This window comes from Pristiophorus japonicus, chromosome 15 (assembly GCF_044704955.1).
Source record: "Pristiophorus japonicus isolate sPriJap1 chromosome 15, sPriJap1.hap1, whole genome shotgun sequence".
NCBI lineage: Eukaryota > Metazoa > Chordata > Chondrichthyes > Pristiophoridae > Pristiophorus > Pristiophorus japonicus.
Window position 1 is genome coordinate 185927905 of NC_091991.1, and position 21648 is coordinate 185949552.

General features: G+C 49.7%; 1 protein-coding gene across 3 annotated transcripts in view; it reads left to right on the plus strand.

Annotated features, from left to right (window-relative positions):
• Nucleotides 1–21648, plus strand: part of llgl1 (LLGL scribble cell polarity complex component 1) — a 164022-nt gene that overhangs the window by 135034 nt on the left and 7340 nt on the right. For all 3 annotated transcript variants that reach the window (XM_070901483.1, XM_070901481.1, XM_070901482.1), the window contains exons 14-20: nt 4684–4976; nt 6315–6468; nt 7605–7758; nt 7961–8077; nt 14632–14798; nt 18815–19079; nt 19801–19927. In XM_070901483.1, the coding sequence (XP_070757584.1) occupies nt 4684–4976; nt 6315–6468; nt 7605–7758; nt 7961–8077; nt 14632–14798; nt 18815–19079; nt 19801–19927 (1277 nt within the window). The remainder of the gene's footprint in view (nt 1–4683; nt 4977–6314; nt 6469–7604; nt 7759–7960; nt 8078–14631; nt 14799–18814; nt 19080–19800; nt 19928–21648) is intronic.

Sequence of the window (21648 nt, forward strand, 5' to 3'; positions counted from 1 at the left end):
AATTTGCTTTCCCACCCATCTTTATATCAGCAGCAAACTTGGCAACTTTACACTCTGTCCCTTCATCCAAGTCATTAATATAGATTGTAAATAGTTGAGGCCCCAGCACCGATCCCTGCGCCACCCAACTAGTTACTGTTTGTTAACCAGAAAATAACCCATTTATCCCCGCTCTCTGTTTTCTGTTAGTTAGCCAATTCTCTATCCATGCTAATATATTACCCCCAACCTCATGAACTTTAATAATGCACTCCAACATTTTCCCAACGACAGATGTTGGGCTAACTGGTCTATAGTTTCCTGCTTTTTGTCTGCCTCCTTTTTTAAATAGGGGCGTTACATTTGCAGTTTTCTAATCCGCTGGGACCTCCCCAGAATCCAGGGAATTTTGGTAGATTACAACCAATGCATCCACAATCTCTGCAGCCACCTCCTTTAAGAACCTAGAATGCTGGCCATCAGGTCCAGGGGACTTGTCTGCCTTTAGTCCCATTATTTTACCGAGTACTACTACTCTAGCGATAGTGAGTGTATTAAGTTCCTTCCTTCCTGTACCCTCTTGATTATCCAATATTGGGATGTTTTTAGTGTCTTCTACCGTGAAGACCAATATAAAATATTTGTTCAACGTCTCTGCCATTTCCCTGTTCCCCGTCTCTGCCATTTCCCTGTTCCCCATTATTAATTCCCCAGTCTCATCCTCCAAGGGACCAACATTTACTTTAGCCACTCGTTTCCTTTTTATGTAACTGTAGAAACTCTTGCTATCTGTTTTTATATTTTGTGCTAGTTTACTTTCATAATCTATCTTCCCACTTTTTATTATTATTTTTTTTTAGTCGTTCTCTGCTGGCTTTTAAAAGTTTCCCAATCCTCTGGCCTCCCACTAGTCTTGGCCACATTGTATGCCCTTGTTTTCAATTTGATACCCTCCCTTATTTCCTTAGTTAGCCACGGATGGTTATCCCTTCTCTTACAGTCTTTCCTTCTCATTGGGATAGATTTTTGTTGCGAGTTATGAAATGTCTCCTTAAATGTCCCACTCCTCAATCTATTTTCACAGTCCACTTTAGCCAACTCTGCCCTCATACCTTTGTAGTCTCCTTTATTTAAGCTTAGGACACTGGTTTGAGATCCAACTTTCTCACTCTCCAACTGAATTTGAAATTCTACCATGTGATAGTGACTCATTCCTAGAGGATCCTTTACGAGGAGATCGTTTATTAATCCTGTCTCATTACACAGTACCAGATCTAAGATAGCCTGCTCCCTGGTTGGTTCCGCAACGTACTGTTCAAGGAAACTATTCCAGATACACACTCTGAACTCTTCCTCAAGGCTGCCCTGGCCAATTTGCTTTGTCCAATCAATATGAAGGTTCAAATCGCCCATGATTATTGTCCTTCTTTACAAGCCTCCATTATTTTTTGATTTATATGCCGTCCAACACTCTAGCTGCTGTTAGGGGGCCTATAGACTACGCCCACCAGTGACTTTTTCCCCTTATTATTCCTTATCTCCACCCAAACTGATTCAACATCCTGATCCTCTGAGCCAATATCGTTTCTCACTAACGCACTGATCTCATCCTTTATTAACAGTGCTACCCCACCTCCTTTTCCTTTCTATCTGTCCTTCCAAATTGTCAAATACCCCTGAATATTTAGTTCCCAGTTCAGGTCACCTTGCAACCACGTCTCTGTAATGGCTACTCGATCATACCCATTTGTATCAATTTGTGCCGTCAACTCATCTATTTTGTTACGAATGCTGCATGCATTCAGATAAAGAGCCTTTTATATTTGTTTTTACCATTTTTTTTCTTGCATGGACCCCACTTTCTGATACACTTTATGTTTATGCATTCTCTCCCTTCCTGGCACGCTCTGGTTTTCATTTCCCCCAGTGCCACCCTGCTCTATTGCCTTCTTCTTGCTCTTTGACTTTTTAAATTTCTGCTCATCTGAATCCTCCCCCCTCCCCCCACTAATTAGTTTAAAGCCCTTTCTGCAGGGATGGAGCCAGTGTCCAGGGAACGGAGTTTGTGGTGGGGACTGAAAACAATGGTTTCGGTTTTCCCAATATTGGAGAAAATTTCTGCCCATCCAGAACTGGATGTCGGACAAGCCGTCTGACAATTTAGAGACTGGAGGGGTGGCGGGAAGTGGTAGTGAGGTAGAACTGGGTGTCATCAGCGCACATGTGGAAACTGACGCTGTGTTTTCGGATGACGTTGCCAAGAGGCAATATATAGATGAGAAATAGGAGGGTGCCAAGGATAGATCCTTGGGGGATACCAGAGGTAACGATGCGGGGGGCGGGGGGAAGAGAAGCCGTTGCAGGAGATTCTGTGACTACGATGAGATGGATAAGAATGGAACCAGGCGAGTGCAGTCCCACCCAGCTGGACGTTGGAGGAGGATGGAATGGTCAACAGTGTCAAAGGCTGCAGATAAGTCCAGGAGGACGAGGAGGGATAGTTTGCCTTTGTCACAGTCACAAAGGATGTCATTTATGACTTTGAGAGCCGTTTCGGTACTGTGTCGGGGCAGAAACCGTATTGGAGGGATTCACACATGGAATTCCGGGAAAGATGAGCACGGATTGGGGAGGCAATCACACATTCTAGGAATTTGGAGAGGAAAGGAAGGTTGGAGATGGGGCGGTAGTTTGCAAGGGCGGAGGTTTTTGAGGAGAGGGGTGATGACAGCAGATTTGAGGAGAGAGAACCGTTAACAATGTCGGCTAACATGGGAGCCAGAAAAGAAAGTTGGATGGTCAGCAGTTTGTTGGGAATAGGGTCAAGGGAGCAGGAGGTGCGTCTCATGGACAGGATGAGCTCGCAAAGGTCATGAGAGGAGATCGGAGAGAAACTGGAGAAAGATGTGAGGTCAGGGCCAGGGCAGGGGGGGTCCTTAGAGGAAATTTGGCTCGGTGGGCTAGGGGAAGGATGGGAAGAGGTGGAGGCCACCGAACGGATGGTCTCAATCTTGGAGACAAGAAAGTCCATGAGCTCCTCACACATTGTCGGAGGTGAGGAGACTGGGGAGAGGGGTTTAAGAAGACGGTTAGCAGTGGAGAATAGAAGCTGGGGTTTATCTTTACATTCTAGAATGATCCTGTAATAGTGAGCGGTTTTGGCAGATGAGAGCAGGACCCGACAGTGCTTCATGTGGTCCAGGCAGATCTGGCGGTGAATGGCTAAACCAGTTGTCCGCCATGTCCGCGTCCCTTGGACTTGATGGAGCGAAGATCAGGGCTGTCCCGGGGGAACGGCCAGGGTGAGAGAGAGTAATTGTGTTAACGGGGACTAGGGCATCAACGGTGGTGGTGGCAGTGTGATTGAGCAGATCGGTAGCAGCAGAAACGTCCTGGTGAATGGAGGGCCAAAGGCTGGACAGTTGGGAGTTGGTGAGTGCAGTTGTAAAAGAGTCGGGAGGGAGTTTTTTCCAGGGGCAGACACAGAAGGAGGTAGGTTTGGGGGAGGGGGCGTTGGATGTGGGTGGAGAGCGATACGAGGAAGTGGTCAGAGGTGGCCTTATCGGCAATGGCAGTAGCGAGGCCACGAGAGGATGGCAAGGTCGAGGGAGCGGCCATGAATGTGGATTGAGGCTAGTGAACCCATAGGAGAGAGCATGATGAATTGAGATGAAGGTTGAAATCACCGAGGGTGAGAAGTCGTTCGGTACAGAGGCAATTGGAGGAAAATAGTGAAGAAATATCGGCAGTAACATTTTTGTGGTACTCGGGTGGGCGGGAGAGAACGAGAATTTTAAATGAGGAGGTGGAATAAGGTGAGATGCTCAAAGGAGGAGAAAGTGCCGGAGGAGCAGGGGAACAGACCAAGGTGTGATTTGGTGATGAAAGCCACACTGCCACCACGGCGGTCTGAGCCGGGCAAGTGGTGGAAGGTATAGCCAGGCAGAGGTGTTCATTTAAGGGTAAAGTGTCATTGCCCCTCAACCAGGTTTCCATCAGGGCCATGATGTCGATGCCATCATCCACGATAAGCTCATGGATGGTAAGGGCCTTGATCGCAAACAAAGGGATATTCTGGAGGGAGATGTGGAGAGGATTGGTGATGGCTGCCCCACTGCCTGCGTTCACAGGGTCAGTGCTGGATCAAGAATTGGAGGGATAGTTGTCCAATCTTGGTGACAGCTGGAAACCTTGGAATAGAGGACTGTCTGTTGTCTTCACCTGTAGAATTTGTATTGTGGGGAGAAATGATTTTAAAATATAATTACTGAGGGGACTCTGGTTGTAATTTTCATTTCTTGGACTGAAGTTCAAATTCAGCTCAGACTGAAGGGCTGAAAAATTCCTCTCTGGCTGCAAGATTGGCTGAAAGGTGTCTGCAGTTCCTCCTGACCCTGGGACCACAGTATAAAACCTACTCCAGGTCACAGGGTGGCTATTGTGGCGATATTCAAGTTGTTTCCTGGTGTGGGCAGTGGTCAACTGTTGAGGTTGGTGCTGAGCAACTCTTGCTGAGCAATAGGAGCTTCTCTCTGGGTCTCAGCCGGTGTGCACCTGATGTGAGAGCTTGATGCTGACCCTGGCCCCCGCGACTGGGAAGCAGGTTTTCCAGCACTAACATCCCTCGCCATGACCAAAATTGTTTCCATTTTTAAATTAAAAATTAATTGTGCAAAGTTGATGTGTTTTTTTGAATTCATGCAGGTTCTGGTTATGGAACTTAATGATGAAAAGTCTGAGCAAAAGATCAATCTCTCTTCAGTTGACCTCCTTCAGGATCGGGAGGGTTTCACATGGAAAGGTCATGACCGGTTAACCCCAAAAAGTGGCCTTGTCAGTTTTGCACCCGGTTTCCAGCCCAGCTTCTTGGTTCAGTGTCTTCCTCCAGCTGCTGTGACGGCGGTCAGTCTGCACACCGAGTGGCAGCTCGTGGCATTCGGCACCAGTCATGGTTTCGGCATCTTCGATTACTGCCGGCAGCAGTCAGTGTTAGCCAGGTGCGTGCTGGGATCTCTCTCCGTGTGTTTCCGTCCTCCTCCCGTCCTGCCCGAGCTGTTTGTAACTGGGCGACGGCAGGAACCGGCTGCTGCCTGCTGATGCTGCTCAGTCTCCTCCAAGCATTCGCCAATAGGGATCGATCAGAGCATTGTATCCACAGGAAGCGATGAACTATTTCAGCAACTTCATTTCATCTCTGGCTTTCCCACAACCTTTTTGGGGTTCCTTTTGAAAGCTGTTCCTAGAGGATCCATTTATTATTCTTCCAGAGTTTCTTTACCATGCTCCTTCCCTGCCTCGCTGCTATTCTCTCTCCCCCTGGGGGTGGAGCGAAATGGGCCTGGGGGTGGGGAGGGGGGGATGGGCCTGGAGTGGGGGGGAGAAAGGGGAGGGGTGGGGGGAAGAAGGGGAGGGGCGCGACGGGCCGGGGGGGGAGGGGGGAGGGAAGATGGGAAGGGAGGGGGAAAGAGAGAGACAGACAGGTACTGGAATGGCCCCGGGGGTGGGGGGGGCTGGAATGGCCCCGGGGGGGGGGGGGGAGGGGGGGCTGGAATGGCCCCGGGGGGGGGGGGGGGAGGGGGGGCTGGAATGGCCCCGGGGAGGGGGGGCTGGAATGGCCCCGGGGGGGGGGGGGGGAGGGGGGGCTGGAATGGCCCCGGGGAGGGGGGGCTGGAATGGCCCCGGGGGGGGGGGGGGAGGGGGGGGCTGGAATGGCCCCGGGGGGGAGGGGGGGCTGGAATGGCCCCGGGGGGGGGAGGGGGGGAGGGGGGGCTGGAATGGCCCCGGAGGGGGGGCTGGAATGGCCCCGGGGGGGGGGGGGGCTGGAATGGCCCGGGGGGGGAGGGGGGGCTGGAATGGCCCCGGAGGGGGGGCTGGAATGGCCCCGGGGGGGGGGGGAGAGGGGGGGCTGGAATGGCCCCGGGGAGGGGGGGCTGGAATGGCCCCGGGGGGGGGGGGCTGGAATGGCCCCGGAGGGGGGGCTGGAATGGCCCCGGGGGGGGGGGAGGGGGGGCTGGAATGGCCCCGGGGAGGGGGGGCTGGAATGGCCCCGGGGGGGGGGGGGGGGGGCTGGAATGGCCCCGGAGGGGGGGCTGGAATGGCCCCGGGGGGGGGGGCTGGAATGGCCCGGGGGGGGGGGGGGGGGCTGGAATGGCCCCGGGGGGGGGGGAGGGGGGGCTGGAATGGCCCCGGGGGGTGGTGCTTGCTCGAGACCTTCCATGTCAGACGAGAGAGTTGCAGAGACTGTAGCTGAACCTAGTGTGGAGGGAGTAAAAGATGGGCGTTGAGTGAAATGAGAGGGAGATGCAGACGTTTAATGATGATTATTGGATCTCCAGGTGCACACTACATCCGAATGACTCTCTGGCGATGGAAGGCCCACTCTCCCGGGTGAAATCACTGAAGAAGTCATTGCGCCAGTCGTTCAGGAGGATACGAAAGAGCAGGGTGTCTGGGAAGAAGCGTTTGTCTCCGAGCAGCCCAGCCAGCAAGGTACTGCTCCTGGGGGCGGAACCTTAATCTGCCATGGTTCAGTCCACCATTGAGTGCATCTAAATATTGAAACTTAACTCCCACTGTCAGCCTGCAGAGAATAGGGAAGTGTTCCTGCATCTTTTCCATGAACTGTGATGCATGTTTTGGGATGGGAGGGGTGAAATGAGACCGGCTTAAATGTGTAAAGAAATGTGATGGCCTTTAAACACTGGTTTCTCGACCCAACTGATGAGTGTTCAGTCACCCATACCCATTCTGACGAGCAGCACCAGTGGAAAGTGGTGAAAGTCAACTGGCATTTCTCAAATGTGTGACTTGTGCACTGTCATTTTATCAGTCGTGGCACAAGAACCGATTCTTGCCTTTTAGTTCAATCGGCTTTCTAAGCTGCTGGTGTAATGTAATGCAAGCCTCGATTTGAATCTGATCTTAAACAGGAGCTGACTTTTACATCTGGATTGTGATGATCTGAGAGTTTACTGAGAGTTCAGACAATCTCGAGCACAGCCATTCACCCAGGTGCTGGTCGGCACGGAACGTGGGGTAACTGGGGTCAGATTGGGGTCGGCACGGAACGTGGGGTAACTGGAGGTCAGATTGGGGTCGGCACGGACCGTGGGGTAACGGGGTCAGATTGGGGTCGGCACGGAACGTGGGGTAACTGGGGGTCAGATTGGGGTCGGCACGGAACGTGGGGTAACTGTGGGGGTCAGATTGGGGTCGGCACGGAACGTGGGGTAACTGGGGGTCAGATTGGGGTCGGCACGGAACGTGGGGTAACTGTGGGGGTCAGATTGGGGTCGGCACGGAACGTGGGGTAACGGGGTCAGATTGGGGTCGGCACGGAACGTGGGGTAACTGGGGGTCAGATTGGGGTCGGCACGGAACGTGGGGTAACTGTGGGGGTCAGATTGGGGTCGGCACGGAACATGGGGTAACTGGGGGTCAGATTGGGGTCGGCACGGAACGTGGGGTAACTGTGGGGGTCAGATTGGGGTCGGCACGGAACGTGGGGTAACGGGGTCAGATTGGGGTCGGCACGGAACGTGGGGTAACTGGGGGTCAGATTGGGGTCGGCACAGAACGTGAGGTATTTGTGTGGGTTTGATGTAAAATCCCCTCCATCACAACAGGTTCAAGAAGCCAATGCCCAGCTTGCTGAGCAGGATGGTCCGCGGGAGGTGGAGGTGACTCCGGTACAGAGACGGATAGAGCCACGGTCACCCGATGACTCTCTGTCGGGCGTTGTCCGCTGCCTTTACTTTGCTGACACCTTTTTGCGAGATGGTGAGTGCTGCGTTCTGGGTGTGGTCATTTTTTAAATTTGGCACCAGCCAGGGAAGGGGAGGGGGAGGGGGAGGGGGCTATTGGTGATCATTTGTTCTCCTTTTGTGAGACACACTTTATCCACCTTTCCACACAGACAGCTGCCACATTGCAGGACTCTGCTCTTTATCTCATGTAATGCTTTTCTTTTATTATCCTTTAGCCACGCACCACGGCCCAACAATGTGGGCCGGAACAAATGCTGGGTCAGTTTACGCTTACGCACTGGAGGTTCCGTCTAGAGAGAAGTGGACGGAGAAATCTGCAGAGGCCGTGCTGGGTAAGATTCATGTCCCGTACTTCCTGCACTATCCGTTATTCTGGGTCCTGTTACCATGGCACAACCCGTTCACTTTTGAAAACCACCATTGAATCTGCTTCCACCACCCTTTCAGGCAGTGCATTCCAGATCATAACTTGCTGCATAAAAGAAATGTTTTTTCTTGTCTTTTGCCAATCATCTTAAATCTATCCTCTGGTTACCAATCCTTCTGCCATTGGAAACCGTTTCCCTTTATTTAATCTCTCATCATTCACGATTTTGAACACCTCTCTTAAATCTCCCCTTAACCTTCTCTGCTTTAAAGAGAATAACCTCAATCGCTCCACATAACTGCAGGGGCTCTGACCATCATTTTCCAGCCCTCTCTGGCTACAGGTGCCAGAGGAGTGGAGGACTGCTAACGTTGTACCTTTGTTTAAAAAGGGAGAAAGGGATAGACTGAGTAATTACAGGCCAGTCAGCCTAACCTCACTGGTGGGAAAATTATTGTAAAATATCCTGCAGGACAGAATAAATCTTCATTTGGAAAAATATAGATAATCAAGGTCAGTCAGTATGGATTTGTCAAGGGAAGATCGTGTCTGACTAACCTGATTGAATTTTTCGAGGAGGTAACCAGGAGGGTTGATGAGGGCAGTGTGTATGATGTGTAATGTACCACCACTTGGGAATTATCTAAAGACACTGGTTACTTTACAGATGTTCTGGCATCTCAGATTAATTGGAGGCATAAGAGATGCAATATTGGCATTTAATCCACTCCGATTCCATTTCAGCAATACTGTTATGTACAATGCTCTTCCAAACGTTACTCACTTATTCCTCCAAAACTGCAAAATCAGCATCCAACACAGTCCCCCTCACCGTATCACTCTGTGCTGAAATCAGGGTTTATTACTATGGCTTTTTTCAAGCTCATTCTTTCCCAATACCTCCAAAATGTGGGCTGCTTTCCCTTGCTCGTTATTCCCCGCCGCCCAATTATCCACAACATTTTAAGTTCTAGGCCTAGAGGTAACACTTGTGAGGGGTGAGACTGCGGCAGGTGCAGAAGTGTTGCTCCTCGCGATAACTTGGGGTTATCGCCCCCGAAAGGAAGTGGAGCGCTAAATCAGGAGGGCCAAATCCAGCACTGCACTTCCTTCCTGGGGCGAGAGCGAGGAGCACGGCTCAGCAGCACAACCACGTACGAGGGGCTCTTCCCTTGAATTAAATGGAAGGGCCCGCTCTGCATACGAGGATGCCTGGACCCACCGGGAAGTGGGGGGCGGGTGTCGTGCGATCAGCTCGACACTCGAGCAGAGTGCCAGGCTGAGCCATTGCAGCACCGACCTTGCGGATAAAGCGAAACGAGAAGGTTTTTTTCAGCAGCAGCCGGCCACCTCCCCTTGACATTTTGCCCCGATAGCTGCCGGCTGCCGGCTGCGCGACCCTGAAGCTGTCACTGTCATCGCCCGGCGCAACTTCAGGGAATGAAACCGAGTTTAGAGTCTGGGGCCGTGCACATGGCGATGATGTCACGATTGCCGGCCACAGGAGATCTGGGTGCAACGCCGTAGCGTTAGCGGCACCACGCCCTGTCGCAAAGTCACTTGTGCTCCTGTTAGCGCCTCCCGGGAGGGCTGACGAGAGGCGCTAATACACCCAATTTCTAACCCCTAATCTTGGCTAACATTACTTCTCGATTTACCAAGTCTTCCCTCATAGGTTTTCCAACCTTGTCGGTGTCCCGGACCATGGGCTTCGGCCCCGAAACCAGGTGTCCCAACTTTAAAAAAATAATGAATAAATTGTAATTCACGATTGTCACCTTTATAATTTAAAAAATAATTCATTAACCATAACAAATTTTAGCAACAGAAAAAAAGACCACTAAGCCTTATTTTTTTAATATAATTCCACCACACTAAACGATAAAGGGTTATGGGGAGCGGGCAGGGAAGTGGAGCTGAGTCCATGATCAGATCAGCCATGATCTTATTGAATGGCGGAGCAGGCTCTAGGGGCCTTATGGCCTACTCCTGCTTCTATTTCGTATGTTCTTAAGTAGTGTATATGGATTTTAACAAGGCTTTTGATAAAGTTCCACATGGCAGGCTGGTCACAATAATAAAAGCCCATGGGATCCAGGGCAAAGTGGCAAGTTGGATCCAAAATTGGCTCAAAGGCAGGAAGCAAAGGGTAATGGTTGATGTTTTTGTGACTGGAAGGGTGTTTCCAGTGGGGTTCCGCCAGGGCTCAGTGCTGGGTCCCTTGCTTTTTGTGGTATATATCAATGACTTGGACTTAAATGTTGGGGGTATGATTAAGAAGTTTGCAGATAACCACTAAAATCGGCTGTGTGGTTGATAATGACGAAAGCTGTAGACTGGAGGAAGATATCAATCAACTGGTCAGGTGGGCAGAACAGTGGCAAATGGAATTCAATCCGGAGACGTGTGAGGTAATGCATCTGGGGAGGTCTAACAAGGCAACGGAATACACATTAAATGGTAGGACACTGAGAAGTGTAGAGGAACAGAGGGACCTTGGAGTGCAGGCCCACAGATCCCTGAAGGTAGCAGGCCAGGGAGATAAGGTGGTTAAAAAGACACATCATCGAATCATTTCGGCCCATCGTGTCCGCGCCGACCGACCAAGAGCTACCCAGCCTAATCCCACTTTTCAGCTCTCGGTCCGTAGCCCTGTAGGTTACAGTACTTTAAGTGCACATCCAAGTATTTTTTAAATGTGGTGAGGATTTCTGCCTCTACCACCCTTTCAAGCAGTGAGTTCCAGACCCCCACCGCCCTCTGGGTGAAGATATTTCCCCTCATTTGTCTCCCCTCAACCTCCCCCCAATTACTTTAAATCCATGCCCCCTGGTTGTTGACCCCTCTGCCAAAGGATACAGGTCCTTCCTATCCACTCGATCCAGGCCCCTCCCATAATTTTATACACCTCAATCAGGTCTCCCCTCAGTCTCCTCTCTTCCAAAGAAAACAGACCCAGCATCTCCAATCTTCCCTCATAGCCAAAATTCTCCAGTCCAGGCAACATTCTTGTAAATCGCCTATAGAAACATAGAAAATAGGTGCAGGAGTAGGCCATTCGACCCTTCGAGCCTGCACCACCATTCAATAAGATCATGGCTGATCATCACCTCAGTACCCCTTTCCTGCTTTCTCTCCATACCCCTTGATCCCTTTCGTCGTAAGGGCCATATCTAACTCCCTCTTGAATATATCCAATGAACTGGCCTCAACAACTCTCTGCGGTAGAGAATTCCACAGGTTAACAACTCTGAGTGAAGACGCTTCTCCTCATCTCGGTCCTAAATGGCTTACCCCTTATCCTTAGACTGTGTCCCCTGGTTCTGGACTTCCCCAACATTGGGAACATCTTTCCTGCGTCAGTATTTTATATGTTTCTATGAGATCCCCTCTCATTTTTCGAAACTCCAGTGAATACAGGCCCAGTCGATCCAGTCTCTCCTCATATGTCAGTCCTGCCATCCCGGGAATCAGTCTGGTGAACCTTCGGTGCACTCCCTCAATAGCAAGAACATCCTTCCTCAGATTAGGAGACCAAAACTGAACACAATATTCCAGGTGAGGCCTCACCAAGGCCCTGTACAACTGCAGTAAGACCTCCCTGCTCCTATACTCAAATCCCCTAGCTATGACATGCCATTGCTGCCTTCACTGCCTGCTGTACCTGCATGCCCACTTTCAATGACTGACGTACCATGTCGTTGCACCTCCCCTTTTCCTAATCTGCCGCCGTTCAGATAATATTCTACCTTCATGTTTTTGCCACCAAAGTGGATCACCTCACATTTATCCACATTATACTGCATCTGCCATGCATTTGCCCACTCACCTAACCTGTCCAAGTCACCCTGCAGACTCTTGGCATCCTCCTCGCAGCTCACACTGCCACCCAGCTTAGTGTCGTCTGCAAACTTGGAAATATTATATTCAATTCCTTCATCTAAATCATTGATGTATATTGTAAATAGCTGGGGTCCCAGCACTGAGCCCTGCGGCACCCCACTAGTCACTGCCTGCCATTCTGAAAAGGGACCCGTTTATCCCGACTCTCTACTGAATGAAAACAAATTAGAGTTATAAAAATATAAATTGGAAAACTTGGGGCTCTGGCAAGAGGTACAAGATGCTAGGGGGGCATTAAGGGAAGTAATTAAGAAGCCACATAGGGAGGCAGATCACTCCCGGTGCCAACTAGAAATAGCAAGGCTAAAAAGTAAGCTAGGGGAGCAGCAGACCCCGGTATCCGCAGTAATATGGGGAGCCATAACGGAGACAACGGAAGGAGACAAGTGAGAGACAGATTGTGAAGAGGAAGGCAGTCAGTATAATCCCCAGGAGGGTGGTGCAGAATGGGATACCTTGGGGAGACAGAGCCAACCGTAGCAGTAGTAACCACTTCCTTATGACTTAATGCGTATGGTCACATCACCAGTAACCATAGCGACTCACGGCCCATACCTGGTGCTGATGCCACAGCGGGTAGCCACAAGTTGGGGCCCATTAATGATGGGGACGACCCTCGGGGAGTTAACAGGAGGTGGGCACATTTCAGGAAGAGTCACCCCGAGTTAGAAGAGAGAGACACTAGTTCTCCTCTTGGCCTGTTCCACTTCTCTAAAAGATAATTTGCCAGATGCAGTCCGCCAGCCTGGCACAGTGACCGATGCACTCATGACCGAGATCCTAAACCATTTATGGATCCAAAACTTAAACTTCGTGGCGCTGCTTAATCAGACCAAGCAGCGCCCAGAAGACACCCCTAGAGCCTTCAGTAATCATCTGTACGATATCTATGAGCGTACCCAGAACCAGGGACCTGCAAATGCTGCAGTAGGAAAGAATTAGGAACAATTTAAATCGATCTTCCTGACCCAACTCCACTATTTAGTTAAAACCACCCTGTGCATAGCCATGAGGCCCACCAATCAGTGGACAGATATAGAGACCAGTGCTCAAATTGCCTGGGGGTTGGTACAAGACCAGTTAAAAGTGCAATCACCACCCACCGCAAATAAACCAGTGTCAACGGTAGAGGGATAGAAACATACAAAATAGGTGCAGGAGAAGGCCATTGAGCCTGCACCACCATTCTATATGATCATGGCGGATCATGCCACTTTAGTACTCCATTCCTGCTTTCTCTCCATACCCCTTGATTCCTTTATCCGTAAAGGCCACATCTAACTCCCTTTTGAATATAACTAATGAACTGGCCTCAACAACTTTCTGTGGTAGAGAATTCCACATGCTCACAACTCTGAGCGAAGAAGTTTCTCTTCATCTCGGTCCTAAATGGCTTACCCCTTATCCTTAGACTGTGACCCCTGGTTCTGGACTTCCCCAACATTGGGAACATTCTTCCTGCATCTAACCTGTCCAATCTCGTCAGAATTTTATGTTTCTATGACATCCTCTCTGATTCTTCCAAATTCGTGAATATAAGCCTAGTCGATCCAGTCTTTCTTCATATGTCAGTCCTGCCATCCCGGGAATCAGTCTGGTGAACCTTCGCTGCACTCGCTCAATAGCAAGAATGTCCTTCCTCAGATTAGGAGACCAAAACTGTACACAAAAGTCCAGGTGTGGCCTCACCAAGGCCCTGTACAACTGCAGTAAGACCTCCCTGCTCCTATACTCAAATCCTCTCGCAATGAAAGCCACATGCCATTTACCTTCTTCACCGCCTGCAGTACCTGCATGCCAACTTTCAATGACTGATGTACCATGATACCCAAGATCTCGTTGCACCTCCCCTTTTCCTGATCTGTCACCATTCAGATAATATTCCGCCTTCCTGTTTTTGCCACCAAAGTGGATAACCTCACATTTATCCACATTATACTGCATCACCCTTTCCAGTGCAATCACATCTTTCCTGTAATGTGGTGACCAGAACTGCACACACTACTCCAGCGTGGCCTAACTAGTGTTTTATACAGTTCAAGCATAACCTCCTTGCTCTTGTATTCCATGCCTCGACTAATAAAGGCAAGTATTCCGTGGACTTTGTGTGGTTGACCTTATTGTAAGGATTACTGATTAGAAAATGATCCTGCTGGAGAATTGAGCAGGCTGGAGCGATTTTTGGGGAAAGTGAAGACTAAGAAGAGACCCGATAGAGGTCATTAGAGTTCTGACCATTTCGACAGGGTGGATGTGGAGAAACTGTTGACAATTGAGGCTGGAACAAGGGGGCATAAATATAAGATCACCACTAACCGGTCAGATCAAGAATTTAGGAGAAATTTCTTCATACAGAGAGCGATGAGAATGTGGAACATGCTGCCGCAGTGAGTGATGCATTTAAGGGGCGGGGCGGGAAGAGGCAATTCAAGTTGGAGAATAAACATAGCACAGACCCGTTGGGCCAAATGACCTCTTGTAGATTCAATGGAGATTCAGATTAATCATCTATCTTGTACTGTGTATTAACCCAGATTACATTGCTTTGTAATCCACGTGGTTATCCATTCTAATGGCAATAGTTGATTTCCTTTCTCCTCCACCCCACAAATTTAGGTAAAGAAATTCAGCTGATGCACCGAGCCCCTGTGGTGTCGATTGCAGTGTTGGATGGACGAGGGAACCCGCTTCCTGAGCCACTCGAAGTATCTCGCGATCTTGCCAAAGCCCCAGAAATGCAGGGCAGCCATTCTGTGCTGATCATCTCAGAAGAACAGTTCAAGGTAATGAACATAAGGCGCATCAGAAGCCATCTGGAATACTGGCCAGTGACCCTGGGTAAGGGATGGGATCATCGGGATTAACCTAAACCACTGGGAACAGAAGACATGCAAGAGACATTGAGGCAGCAATTGGGAGTCAGGTAGTTCCCAGGTGAGAATGATGGCTGCACAGAAGCTGATCAACAGGTGGGTATGGACCCAGAAACCGGCAGACTCCGGGGATCGCCCAGGAACCTGCACAGATTCCTGGGGACCGACCCCCACACTGACCAAGGAGGGAAATCTCCACTTTAAGATATGAGTACAAATGGTAAAAGTTTTAAAAATAAGATGTAGGAATTGGAAATTGTTGTGACAGTGGAGAACTGTGATGTGAGATTATCTGACACTCCAAGGGATGGTAATGAATACAGGATGCAGAGGTACGGAGAATGTAAGAACAGGAGTAGGCCATCTAGCCCCTTGAGCCTGCTCCGCCATTCAACAAGATCATGGCTGATCTGGCCGTGGACTCGGCTCCACTTACCCGCCCGCTCCCCGTAACCCTTAATTCCCTTATTGGTTAAAAATCTATCTATCTGTGATTTGAATACATTCAATGAGCTAGCCTCAACTGCTTCCTTAGGCAAAGAATTCCACAGAGTCACAACCCTCTGGGAGAAGAAATTCCTTCTCAACTCGGTTTTAAATTGGCTCCCCCGTATTTTGAGGCTGTGCCCCCTAGTTCTAGTCTCCCCGACCAGTGGAAACAACCTCTCTGCCTCTATCTTGTCTATCCCTTTCATTATTTTAAATGTTTCTATAAGATCACCCCTCATCCTTCTGAACTCCAACGAGTAGAGACCCAGTCTACTCAATCTATCATCATAAGGTAACCCCCTCATCTCCGGAATCAGCCGAGTGAATCATCTCTGTACCCCCTTCCAAGGCCAGTATATCCTTCCTTAAGTAAGGTGACCAAAACTGCACGCAGTACTCCAGGTGCGGCCTCACCAATACCCTGTACAGTTGCAGCAGGACCTCCCTGCTTTAGTACTCCATCCCTCTCGCAATGAAGGCCAACATTCCATTCGCCTTCCTGCTGCACCTGCAAACTAACTTTTTGGGATTCATGCACAAGGACCCCCAGGTCCCTCTGCACCGCAGCATGTTGTAATTTCTCCCCATTCAAATAATATTCGCTTTTACTGTTTTTTTTTCCCCAAGGTGGATGACCTCACATTTTCCGACATTGTATTCCATCTGCCAAACCTTAGCCCATTCGCTTAACCTATCCAAATATCTTTGCAGCCTCTCTGTGTCCTCTACACAACCCGCTTTCCCACTAATCTTTGCGTCATCTGCAAATTTTGTTACACTACACTCTGTCCCCTCCTCCAGGTCATCTATGTATATTGTAAACAGTTGTGGTCCCAGCACCGATCCCTGTGGCACACCACTAACCACCGATTTCCAACCCGAAAAGGACCCATTTATCCCGATTCTCTGCTTTCTGTTAGCTAGCCAATTCTCTATCCATGCTGATACATTTCTTCTGACTCCGCGTACCTTTATCTTCTGCAGTATCCTTTTGTGTAGCACCTTATCGAATGCCTTTTGGAAATCTAAATACACCACATCCATCGGTACACCTCTATCCACCATGCTAGTTATATCCTCAAAGAATTCCAGTAAATTAGTTAAACATGATTTCCCCTTCATGAATCCATGTTGCGTCTGCTTGATTGCACTATTCCTATCTAGATGTCCCGCTATTTCTTCCTTAATGATGGCTTCATGCATTTTCCCACTATAAATGTTAAACTAACCGGCCTATAGTTACCTGCCTTTTGTCTGCCCCCTTTTTTAAACAGAGGCATTACATTAGCTGCTTTCCAATCCACTGGTATCTCCCCAGAGTCCAGAGAATTTTGGTAGATTATAACGAATGCATCTGCTATAACTTCAGCCATCTCTTTTAATACCCTGGGATGCATTTCATCAGGACCAGGGGACTTGTCTACCTTCAGTCCCATTAGTCTGTCCAGCACTATCCCCCTAGTGATAGTGATTGTCTCAAGGTCCTCCCTTCCCGTGACCAGTAATTTTTGGCATGGTTTTTGTGTCTTCCACTGTGAAGACCGAAGCAAAATAATTGTTTACGGTCTCAGCCATTTCCACATTTCCCATTATTAAATCCCCCTTCTCATCTTCTAAGGGACCAACATTTACTTTAGTCACTCTTTTCCGTTTTATATATCGGTAAAAGCTTTTACTATCTGTTTTTATGTTTTACTTTCGTAATCTATCTTTCCTTTCTTTATTGCTTTCTTAGTCATTCTTTGCTGTCGTTTAAAATTTTCCCAATCTTTTAGTTTCCCACTAACCTTGGCCACCTTATACGCATTGGTTTTTAATTTGATACTCCTTTATTTCCTTGGTTATCCATGGCTGGTTATCCCTTCTCTTGCCGCCCTTCTTTTTCACTGGAATATATTTTTGTTGAGCACTATGAAAGAGCTCCTTAAAAGTCCTCCACTGTTCCTCAATTGTGCCACCGTTTAGTCTGTGTTTCCAGTCTACTTTAGCCAACTCTGCCCCCATCCCACTGTAGCCCCCTTTGTTTAAGCATAGTATGCTCGTTTGAGACACTACTTCCTCACCCTCAATCTGTATTACAAATTTAACCATACTGTGATCACTCATTCCGAGAGGATCTTTTACTAGGAGATCGTTTATTATTCCTGTCTCATTTATACAGGACCAGATCTAAGATAGCTTGCTCCCTTGTAGGTTCTGTAACATACTGTTCTAAGAAACAATCCCGTATGCATTCTATGAATTCCTCCTCCAGGCTACCCCGTGCGATTTGATTTGACCAATCGCTATGTAGGTTAAAATCCCCCATGGTTACTGCCGTTCCTTTTTCACATGCCTCCATTATTCCCTTGATTATTGCCCGCCCCACCGTGAAGTTATTATTTGGGGGCCTATAAACTACGCCCACCAGTGACTTTTTCCCCTTACTATCTCTAATCTCCAATGACCCCGCACAATTGGGCGGGGATGACGCCTCGCTCCTGCCGGGAACAGCCCGCGCACCGATGTGAATAGCACCTCATTTGTCGCCCCCTTCGCTCCTGGGGTGAAATTTCACACCATTTGGCAAAGCATCTCACTGGGGGCTAAAAGTAAAAAATTATCGAACTAATGGGGCACTGCTGAATTTTGCCCCCCTGTTTCAGAGTTCACTCTTCCAACTGGCTGATCTTCCATCCTCAATTAACTTGGTTCATCCAAAGCTCTGCCTGTATCTGAACTCTCACCCATCGCCCCCTGTGCTCACTGTCCTGTGTCCTAACTCGCACCCAGTCCCGCTCACCCATCGCCCCGTGTTGCCCCGTGCCCTAACTCGCACCAAGTCCTGCTCACCCATCGCCCCGTGTTGCCCCGTGTCCTAACTCGCACCCAGTCCCGCTCACCCATCGCCCCCTGTGCTCACTGTCCTGTGTCCTAACTCTCACCCAGTCCCGCTCACCCATCGCCCCCTGTGCTCACTGTCCTGTGTCCTAACTCGCACCCAGTCCCGCTCACCCATCGCACCCTGTGCTCACTGTCCTGTGTCCTAACTCGCACCCAGTCCCGCTCACCCGTTGCCCCGTGTCCTAACTCGCACCCAGTCCCGCTCACCCGTTGCCCCGTGTCCTAACTCGCACCAAGTCCCGCTCACCCATTGCCGCCAGTGCTCGCTGACCCACTTTGACTCCCGGTCCAGCCACGCTGCGATTTTAAAATTCTCCTCATTTTGTTTAAATCTCTCCATTTGGAATCTGGCTCGGCTGCGGCCGTGGAGCCTCCCAAAAATTTGCTGTTCCATCTGGGACAGGAACAGTGGTGACTTGTGCATGGCAGTGGAGACTGGCTCCGCTGTGCGAGTGGGGAACAGACTCCTTCACTGTGGAGAAGTTGGGTGACTCTCTCTCTCTCTCTCTCTCTCTCTCTCTCATGTTGTCACTAAAGCATTGATTTGTGTACAGGTGTTTACGCTTCCGAAGGTCAGTGCAAAGACAAAGTTCAAACTTACTGCCCACGAAGGATCCAGAGTGCGTAAATTGGGGTTAATGAATTTTCCCAGTGTTGCCTCGGACGACTATTCGGAGAACTGCCTGGTGTGTTTAACGAACCTGGGAGATATTCACATTTTCACAATCCCAGGACTGCGTCCACAGATGCGATACGACTGCATCAGGAAAGAGGACATCAGTGGCATCGCTTCGTGCGTCTTCACACGAACAGGCCAAGGTAACTCAGACTTAAATAATGTTCAACATTCTTCAGCAGTTTGTGGTAATCCCAGGCTGCCACCCAGTAATGTACTCGGTCACAGTTAGCGAATCCCAGGTCGGTCAGTGTGGCACTGTGCTACTCTACAGTGGTGGCATATTAGTAAAACCCTCCCCCCTCCATCTCTCTCTCTCTCTCTCTCTCTCTCTCTCTCTCTCTCTTTCTTTCTCTTCTCCCCCCCCCCCCTTCCCTCTTTCCCCCCCCCCCCCCCCGCCCCTCTCTTTCCCCCCGCCTCTCTCTTCCTTCCTCCCTCCTTCTCTTTGCCCCCTCCCGCCCCTCTCTTCCTCCCCGTTAAGATTAAGAATCCTGGAATCTTGCATTACGGAAGGCCATTTGTCCCATCGTGCCTGAGATGTCCATTAATCCCACTCTCCTGCTTAAAGTAACTTTTAATTTCATGTTTTAAAGGGGACACGATGCTTTGTTGTTTTGAAGCCTGATTTCTTGCCTCTAAGGCCAACTTTGAATCAGTTCCGACTGATGTGGTTTGAGGTCTCTCTGAGCAAGTTTACTGTGAATAAACGTGGCTCTGGGTGTCTTTTGCCTGAATGTTTTCCCATCTGAAACTGAAGATTACAGTGCGATATTAACAAGTGGTCAGGCTTTGGAACTTCAGGCCTTGTCGATACCTGGTCACGTTGCTGCATTAATGTATTTCCTGCTGCTTGTTCTGTTTTAGGCTTTTACCTGATATCTCCATCTGAGTTTGAGCGATTCTCACTGTCTGCCAGGAACATAACTGAACCACATTGTGTGGTGGCCTGGGAAGGTCCGAGAGATCACTTGAGCCCTGTCACCAGTCTATGGTAAGTTGTCTATTGACAAATCAAATTGACACTGCATGCAATTCTACTGCTCAAATGCAGTCTGTGAAAGTACCTGGGAGGGGGGTTGGAGGAGAGTTCTGCATATATCAAGATGAAGTATATTAATACTGAGGAAGGGGGAACTTTTATTCTTTCCTGGGATGTGAGCGTTACTGGCAAGGCCAGCATTTATGCCCTTGAGAAGATGGCGGGCCACCACCTTGACTCTATTGAGACACCCATGATCAGGATCAAGCAGTTCCAGGTCCGGTTTAGCACAGTTAGATCTAGATTAAAGCTGTTCGTACATTGGCCCAACAATGATTTAACTCAAACCTTTGAGTGTCTGTGCAGCCTTCCCATTTCTCTCACCAGCTGTACTCATCGCCTTAAGACTGCATGTTTTGAGCAGTATAGCGATGCGCACTCGGGCTATCTCTAGCAATTGGACATTTACTCCATTCGTGCCAAAATCTTCATCGCCTATTGAGTTAGGTTCAAGTCCCGATCCAGGATTTGAACACATAATCTAGGCTGACATTTCAGTGCAGCACTGAGGGAGTGCCGCACTGTCGGAGGCGCAGTACTGAGGGAGCACCGCACTGTCGGAGGGGCAGTACTGAGGGAGTGCCGCACTGTCGGAGGGGCAGTACTGAGGGAGCGCCACACTGTCGGAGGGGCAGTACTGAGGGAGTGCCACACTGTCGAAGGGGCAGTACTGAGGGAGTGCCGCACTGTCGGAGGGGCAGTACTGAGGGAGTGCCGCACTGTCGAAGGGGGCAGGACTGAGGGAGCGCTGCACTGTCGGAGGGGCAGTACTGAGGGAGTGCCGCACTGTCGAAGGGGGCAGAACTGAGGGAGCGCCGCACTTTCGGAGGGGCAGTACTGAGGGAGTGCCGCACTGTCGGAGGGGCAGTACTGAGGGAGTGCCGCACTGTCGGAGGGGCAGTACTGAGGGAGTGCCGCACTGTCGGAGGGGCAGTACTGAAGGAGTGCCGCACTGTCGGAGGGGCAGTACTGAGGGAGCACCGTACTGTATGTTCATTTGTTCACTCATTGTGGACAGTGTGAACAAGGCTGGCATTTATTGCCCATTCCTAGTTGCCCTGAGAAGGTGACGGCCCTTCTTGACCACTGCGCTCTGTGCTGTTTGTGCTCCCACAGTGATGCCCGGTAGGAAATTCCCCATAGAAACATAGAAAATAGGTGCAGGAGTAGGCCATTTGGCCCTTCGAGCCTGCACCGCCATTCAATAAGATCATGGCTGATCATTCACCTCAGTACCCCTTTCCTGCTTTCTCTCCATACCCCTTGATCTCTTTAGCCGTAAGGGCCATATCTAACTCCCTCTTGAATAGATCCAATGAACTAGCATCAACTACTTTCTGTGGTAGAGAATTCCACAGGTTCACCACTCTCTGGGTGAAGAAGTTTCTCCTCATCTCGGTCCTAAATGGCTTACCCCTTATCCTTAGACTGTGTCCCCTGGTTCTGGACTTCCCCAACATCGGGAACATTCTTCCTGCATCTAACTTGTCCAGTCCCGTCAGAATTTTATATGTTTCTATGAGATCCCCTCTCATCCTTCTAAACTCCAGTGTATACAGGCCCAGTCGATCCAGTCTCTCCGCATATGTCAGTCCAGCCATCCCGGGAATCAGTCTGGTGAACCTTCGCTGCACTCCCTCAATAGCAAGAATGTCCTTCCTCAGATTCAGAGA